The following is a 6,749-nucleotide window of genomic DNA, read 5'->3' as shown; positions in this document are numbered from 1 at the left end:
TCATGGTACCTTGCATTCATCACTTATTCGCTCCTTTATTTCGAAACTGATGTATCTTCTGTGAAGATGAATTAACGTGACCCTACCCCGTTCGAGCTTCTGAATGTATACTGCTTTCCTTTTATGCAGGGTCGAGGCAGAGTCATTGCAGCATTTATCTGCTATATACTGTCCTCTTGTACCTCCTCCAAGGTCAACTATCGCAGCAGCTTTTAGCTCTGATGGAAGAACTCTTGCGTCTACACAGTAAGTATTATGAATCGATTTTGTTGTAATTTAATCTTTCCCGTTTGCTAATGGGATTTACTTGAATTTTTTTTTATATCTTGAAGTGGTGACCACACAGTAAAGATTATCGATTGTGAGACAGGAAAATGCTTAAAAGTTTTGAGTGGCCATCGGAGGACACCTTGGGTGGTGAGTCAGAGATTAATATCCCTTTTCTCATAACTTCATTGACTCCATGATTTACCATGGTTACTAGGTAGCAGTTAAGGTTTCCTAATCTTGCATCCTTAAGAAATCTGGTGGTGATCTTTGTCATTAGTTTTGTAAGTTGGATGATTTGTGTCAACTTTGTTATATACGTTTTTGGTGTAGCTAGTTAGAAAATACTTGCAATGGATTAAGTTGATTCGGCTTGCTTGAAAAGATAATTTGCTATGCGTTATACCCACTGCTTAACTATCTAATGTTACTGAGTTCTCTACAGGTCAGATTCCATCCACGCCACTCAGAAATAGTTGCTAGTGGAAGTTTAGATCATGAGGTGCGCTTATGGAATACAAAAACTGCGGCATGTATTAGATCTCATGATTTCTGTAAGTGCTAGTCAGTATATTTCTTTGTTTTTTCTCTATTCTACTTTTCATCCAATTTACTCCTGGTCTCTTTCTCTCCTCTTTAAACAGATCGACCTATTGCTTCTATTGCTTTCCATGCTGATGGTGAATTACTTGCTGTTGCATCTGGTCATAAGGTATCTTATTCCCGTTGAATTCTCTCATGATTCACTAGCTAGTTGGAGGCAGCTAAGCCTTTTAGAATAATTTATTTGATCTAAATGTCTTACATCTGATGCTTTTTCTTTTTTGAAGTTGCACATATGGCATTATAATAGGATAGGGGAGGAATCCTCACCAGCAGTTGTGTTGAAGACAAGGCGTTCCCTGAGAGCTGTACACTTTCATCCACATGGGGTTCCTCTTCTCTTGACTGCAGAGGTAAGCTACAGATTGAAGTTTGGGTTACTGATCTGCCACATTGTGGGCTTACTCTTTAAACTACAAATGGCAGGTGACTGACATTGATTCATCAGATTCCGCAATGACAAGAGCAACATCTCCAGGTTATTTGCGATATCCACCTCCTGCAATTTTCTTCACCAACACACAAAGTGGCAGTCGTACCAGTTTGGCAGCTGAACTGCCACTTGTGCCATTACCGTACTTGCTTTTGCCTTCATATTCTGCTGATGATCCACGAATACAATATTCTACTGGTAGTACTGGTTCAAGAAGTGCACAATCGAGGTTTCAGAGTAATCAAAGTTCTGTAGAACATGGCGGCAGAACAACTTCACCTTCTCCTCTTCCCATGGCTATGTCTGGTGATCTTTCTGGTTCCTATCATGTCCCAGAAAACTCTGCAGGCAACCCAGTTGCTGGCCAAGCTGGAGCTAGAAACTCTACCACTGCAGTTGATGCCATGGATGTAGACGAAGCTCAACCTGTTGGAAGAAACAGTCTCCCTGGTCAAGTTTCAAGTCAGCCAGATTTACTCGAGTTTGGACAACTTCAGCAGTTGTTTCACTTTAGAGACAGAGGTTCCTGGGAGTTACCTTTTCTACAAGGGTGGTTGATGGCTCAAAGCCAAGCTGGTGCTAATCCAGTGGTACTTCCTAGTGGTAGTAATGGTCATGTCAACTCAACTCCTTTTACGGGTTCGTCTTCAACATCTCAATCATCCACAGCCAGTCTAGAGGCTGCAGTAGCGTCATTAGAAATTCCTGGTGGTGTTAACTTATATGGGGTTTCTGCAAGAGGTGATTCTCGGGACCGACTTATACAGTCCCGCTTCGCAGTATCTGGTTTAGCAGAAGGTCTTTCCTCTCGTAACACTCAGCATGAAGGAACTGATGCTCAGCCTGTGGTAAACAGAATCCCGTCTGAACTGGCTACTTCAATTGCTGCTGCAGAGTTGCCGTGTACTGTCAAACTGAGAGTGTGGTCACATGACATTAGAGACCCATGTGCAATACTGAAGTCTGAAAAATGTCGAATAACTATACATCATGCTGTCCTTTGCAGGTAATTTGTCTCCTTAATATTGTTGTGCTACAACTAGATGATAGTATTTCTCTTTTTGATGGAGATACATGATGTGTGGTTATCTTTGCAGTGAGATGGGATCCCATTTTTCACCATGTGGGAGATATTTAGCAGCTTGTGTCGCATGTGTTATTCCTCATGCTGAGACAGATCCTGGTTTGCAGACGCTGGTCCAACAAGATTCGGGGCTTGCGACTTCCCCTACTCGACATCCAGTCACAGCACATCAAGTCATGTATGAACTTCGTGTGTATTCTCTCGAAAAGGAATCGTAAGTGCTTCTTTCAATTTGATTTTTGGTCTTACTTATTACTTTTTCAGATTTTTACACTGAAAACTTAAGAGAAAGTATCTTATGTATGTGTACAGATTTGGTTCAGTACTTGTGTCACGAGCAATTAGGGCGGCACATTGCTTGACCTCTATCCAGGTTAGCCACTTTTTAGGGAATTATTGGGTTGGGTATATTTGTTAGACATAAGTCTCTGACAACTTTTTGTGGATATAACATGCTCAAGGTTGTTTAAGTACGTCATAACTGCAAAGGTCATTGAGATTATCACCACTGATATAGTTGTTCACTAATTTGTATTATTGTGATGAAACACCTTATGATTAAAAAATTTCCGTGCAGTTCTCACCAACCTCCGAGTACATATTGCTTGCATATGGTCGGCGTCATGGTTCTCTTTTGAAGAGCATTGTGAGTGATGGAGAAACAACATCACATTTTTTCACAGTGTTGGAGGTAATGTCTATGCTTCCGTAGTTACGAATCTCTAGGCTAACAGAAAAGAATAGCAGACCCCATTTTATATCTTACACTTTGATATTATACAAAGATTTGTTTTTTTTTTTTTCGTTTTCTATTCCATCAGATTTACAGAGTATCAGATATGGAACTGGTGAGAGTACTTCCAAGCTCAGAGGATGAAGTTAATGTTGCCTGCTTTCATCCTTCTCCTGGGGGAGGTCTTGTCTATGGAACAAAGGTAAATAATCTAGAAATATAATCATAATGTGAAACTCTTCTTGGCGATACAACTTTTACTTGTACTGATATTTGCTCAATATTTATCTCAGGAGGGAAAACTAAGGATCTTCCGGTACAACACAGCTGCTGTATCCAACCTCACTGCACCTAACAGCTCTCCTGATGAGAATCTGTCCGAGGTAGAATTATTGACAAGGTTGATTTTCTTGGAACAATTTAAAAGAAAATGAATGAAGGCAATTTTGAACTAACATATGATATATTCCTATTTCCGTCGGCGGAAAATTATGAACCACAGGTGCAGACATATGCATTAGAATGCTAGATGGAGCAGAATTTTGGGTCTCAACCATCAATACACACTCTTATTGAAAGATCTTGCATCGCAGGATTATTTATATTCCTCTGTTTCTTTTCGGGTAAACCTCAATTCTGCTTGCTTGCTGTCCTACCAGCTGTGCGATTCGAGACCTGTGAAGCCTTTTCTATGCACAGACAAGATGGTGGTCTCTTCTTCCTTTATTTCTTATATACTGTGGTTGGTCGCATGTTAGGATGGCCTCTCTCCAATTTGCGACCCTTTTTTCTTTGAAAAAAACAAAAACAAAAATGAAGCAGGTTTCTGAGTCTGTTGTTTAAAAGACTGCAGAAAAATGTAAAAAAAAAAAAAAAAAAGATATTTTTTTTGTTTGTTGTTGTAGCTTTGTAACTAAGTTTGTAACCACGGTTTTCCTCTGTAAGATTTCTTTTCCCCCTTCTTTTTTCATCTTTTACCTAGAATAATCCTTATCAAGACATGATCTGATGCCTCACTGTCACCTTGGCCAAGCCTATCCTTCGTTGAGAATTGAGAACAGATTTGGGTCTTGAATAGTAGTTAACACTTTCTGAATCTGTTATCTACTTTAAAATACCAAAAGATTATGACAATCAATCAAATAAGCCGCAAAATATGTTTTTTCACCACTTTTACACGCACAAGTTTGTATTTTTCCTCAAAGTAAAATATCCAAACTGTATTTTGATTTTGATGCAAAATCCTAATGATATGCTCTCTTTATCACTCAATTTTTCAACTCGGTGGACTCCATTTGCCAGCGGTGAAGTCCTTGTAAAATTTAGACCTCTTTGATACAATGTAGAAGACTGTAAGCAACGAAACCCCAAAAAGCAAGAAGAGAGGGAAATCAATAAACACAAACGAAGCCGATAGCAACTGTTAAGAAACAGACATCAATATGATAATACAACCAAACCTGGAATCTCGGGGATGACAAAGTTAGGTTCTTTTAACACGTCATGCAATGTTCTTCTCTCGTTTACTTTAACCATACCCAACGAACCTTTCACTTTTTTCCCAATGCAAGGAAAATATGTTATATAGCAGAATTGACAATGCAAAGTGCATATATTATCTTAAGTTTAGGATTCTTACGGTAGGAGGGTGTTTTGTTTACACTTGTGCCCTCTTCTCCGGTAGTTTCAGCTTGAGAACCTTTTGTACCTTCTAGAAGATAGTGGAGAACTCTACTCTTGGGCAATGGAGATCCTGAACTCGCCTAGAGAAGTGAAAGACCCTAATGTTACTACAAGTGCTTCATATAGCACACTTTCGTCTATATAGTGTATCACTTTCCCATGGAGATGTTCAAATACAACACGAAAAGTAGACTCTTCGAAATTGTAGTTAAAAAAAACGGAAGCCATATGTAAGAATTTGAGATGTGGACAAAACACAGAGAACAGATAAGCTGAAACATTTTAATTGGAAATACTAAAGCTGCATGGAGCAGGAAAATCTAAAACAAGAGTTTGGTATACAGGAATGATTTGTGGGTGGAGTGGGGGTAATTGATTACCTCGTAATAAAGCTCAATAACATCACGTGAGTAGTCGTTGTTTTTATCCCATGGCAGCGGCGGACTGTCCTCTGAAAACATGTTTAGAGCGCTAAGGAGGTACAGAAAATGCATTGAGCAGAGGCAATCTAAATGAGATGCAAAAATAAGAAACGAAAGGAAACTGGGAAAAAGGATATCATATCAAGATGAGTTGCAAACATGTCTGTTTCACAGAAGTCCTCGACAAAGTCACTTGTCATGGCCTCTGCGTAAAGAAGCAGGACAGGCCAATGAAGAATGTTGTTTTTATCTAACATTGGCTTGTTCAAACCCGTGAGCTCTCGGTACATCGCTTTGCCAATCTTCACGCCTCTGTTCTCGATCGCAGAGAGACAAGCCTGCCGCAAAACCAATAGAAAACTGAATCAAATAAATGCCTAAGTGTTATATTGCTTATTAAGTATTTAAGCTCTTGATTTTCAAGTAAAACAAACCTTGGCTTCAAACACAGCCCTTGAGACTTCAGCCTCGTGTTGTTCTTTCTCATGCTTTTTTGAAATCACCAGTTTTAGAAGCTTCTTCAGGTCCTCGTTACTCGGGTCATTCTTGATTCCCTTTTCACAATAAGATTTTGCTTCGTTCAGCAAATCCAGTGACATTGATGCCTTTGCAGCTCGATAAACCGCCTTTGCAAACCACCAAAACCAGTCAGGGAAACGCCCAAAACGCTACAACGAAATCAAAAAATAATTGTTTATTAAAAGAAAAAAAAAAGTAGCTACCTTAACGTTTTCGGGAGATAACCTCATTGATTCCTCAGCATCGGTGAGTGCACGCCGATAGTTTCCTAATAGTAGATTAACATGAGCTCGATTCGAGAACAAAATTGAGGTCTCCGAGTCACTTAGAACTCTCTGATTAATGGCTTTCGTGTAACAATCAATCGCCTCAGAGTAATGTTTTTTCCCTTTCCTCACACATTCATTGCCTTGTTCCTGTGTTTGAACAAAGCACGAGAGAGTGGAGGCAACACTGTCAAAGAGTAATTATTGAGAAGAAGCATCGAATTAGGAGATTCAGAGCAAAATAGAAGGGGAGAGAGAGAGAGAGAGAGTGAGTACTTTGAATTCGATGGCGGCGGACTCTTTGATAGCAGAAATAGCGTCAAGATCAGCCTTTTCGCTCTCCGTCATCGGCTCCGAGCCCGCGTCCATCCATAGCGCCATCGATTCGCAGCGAACGCAACACTCGAAGATTCGATTAACCTAGACGAAGACGAAGACGGGGACCGGAGGAGTAGGAGAAGAAGCTTCGAGTTCTTTAGACTTGGGTTGGGACTTAGGGAGAACCAGAGAGACCGGTTTATTTCTATCGTTAGCCGAATACCGGTTTAATATTATCGACCCGGTTTGACCCTAATTATCGTTATGGGCTGAGAGCTTTATGGGCCCAAGTAATCCCATTGAAATAAGTTTTATACGCATACAAAATAATGAAACCCCTTGTATTATTATTTTATGATAAAGATTTACAAAATTCATATCAAGTTAGGTAAAGACAAAAAAAAAAAGAAAAAAAAAAAAA

General features: G+C 39.7%; 2 protein-coding genes across 3 annotated transcripts in view; one reads left to right on the top strand and one right to left on the bottom strand.

The window, feature by feature from the left end:
* Window positions 1-4,090, top strand: part of LOC104738926 — a 9,641-nt gene extending 5,551 nt beyond the window's left edge. The window contains exons 3-14 of the mRNA XM_010459145.2: window positions 130-246; window positions 333-417; window positions 713-821; window positions 912-979; window positions 1,098-1,223; window positions 1,297-2,309; window positions 2,401-2,601; window positions 2,700-2,760; window positions 2,965-3,078; window positions 3,209-3,322; window positions 3,414-3,503; window positions 3,623-4,090. Of these exons, the coding sequence (XP_010457447.1) occupies window positions 130-246; window positions 333-417; window positions 713-821; window positions 912-979; window positions 1,098-1,223; window positions 1,297-2,309; window positions 2,401-2,601; window positions 2,700-2,760; window positions 2,965-3,078; window positions 3,209-3,322; window positions 3,414-3,503; window positions 3,623-3,649 (2,125 nt within the window). The 3' untranslated portion in view covers window positions 3,650-4,090. The remainder of the gene's footprint in view (window positions 1-129; window positions 247-332; window positions 418-712; window positions 822-911; window positions 980-1,097; window positions 1,224-1,296; window positions 2,310-2,400; window positions 2,602-2,699; window positions 2,761-2,964; window positions 3,079-3,208; window positions 3,323-3,413; window positions 3,504-3,622) is intronic.
* On the bottom strand, window positions 4,229-6,512 carry LOC104738925 (tetratricopeptide repeat protein 4 homolog). 2 transcript variants are annotated; one of them, XM_010459144.2, is made up of 8 exons: window positions 6,287-6,512; window positions 5,948-6,160; window positions 5,660-5,851; window positions 5,363-5,563; window positions 5,184-5,264; window positions 4,760-4,883; window positions 4,581-4,673; window positions 4,229-4,470 (listed from the first exon to the last, which is right to left on the bottom strand). In XM_010459144.2, exons 1-8 carry the CDS (start codon window positions 6,389-6,391, stop codon window positions 4,397-4,399), a joined length of 1,083 nt encoding a protein of 360 aa, XP_010457446.1. In that variant the 5' UTR covers window positions 6,392-6,512; the 3' UTR covers window positions 4,229-4,396. The 2 variants fall into 2 exon arrangements, with proteins under 2 accessions (XP_010457446.1, XP_019091720.1); XM_019236175.1 differs by having other exon boundaries at window positions 5,948-6,197; window positions 6,287-6,510.

The sequence above is a fragment of the Camelina sativa genome, chromosome 14 (genome assembly GCF_000633955.1).
Source record: "Camelina sativa cultivar DH55 chromosome 14, Cs, whole genome shotgun sequence".
Classification (NCBI taxonomy): domain Eukaryota; kingdom Viridiplantae; phylum Streptophyta; class Magnoliopsida; order Brassicales; family Brassicaceae; genus Camelina; species Camelina sativa.
Note: the sequence above shows the minus strand (reverse complement) of the source record. Positions and strands in the feature narration are given on the sequence as shown.

What these genes read in the sequence shown, in the direction of transcription:
- LOC104738925 (XM_010459144.2), bottom strand. Translation starts at nt 6,391, where the DNA reads ATGGCGCTATGGATGGACGCGGGCTCGGAGCCGATGACGGAGAGCGAA. An exon ending in CCGCCGCCATCGAATTCAAA is followed by an intron (nt 6,161 to 6,286) that starts GTACTCACTCTC and finishes GTTCAAACACAG; the next exon opens with GAACAAGGCAATGAATGTGT. An exon ending in TTATTGAGCTTTATTACGAG is followed by an intron (nt 4,884 to 5,183) that starts GTAATCAATTAC and finishes TCACTTCTCTAG; the next exon opens with GCGAGTTCAGGATCTCCATT.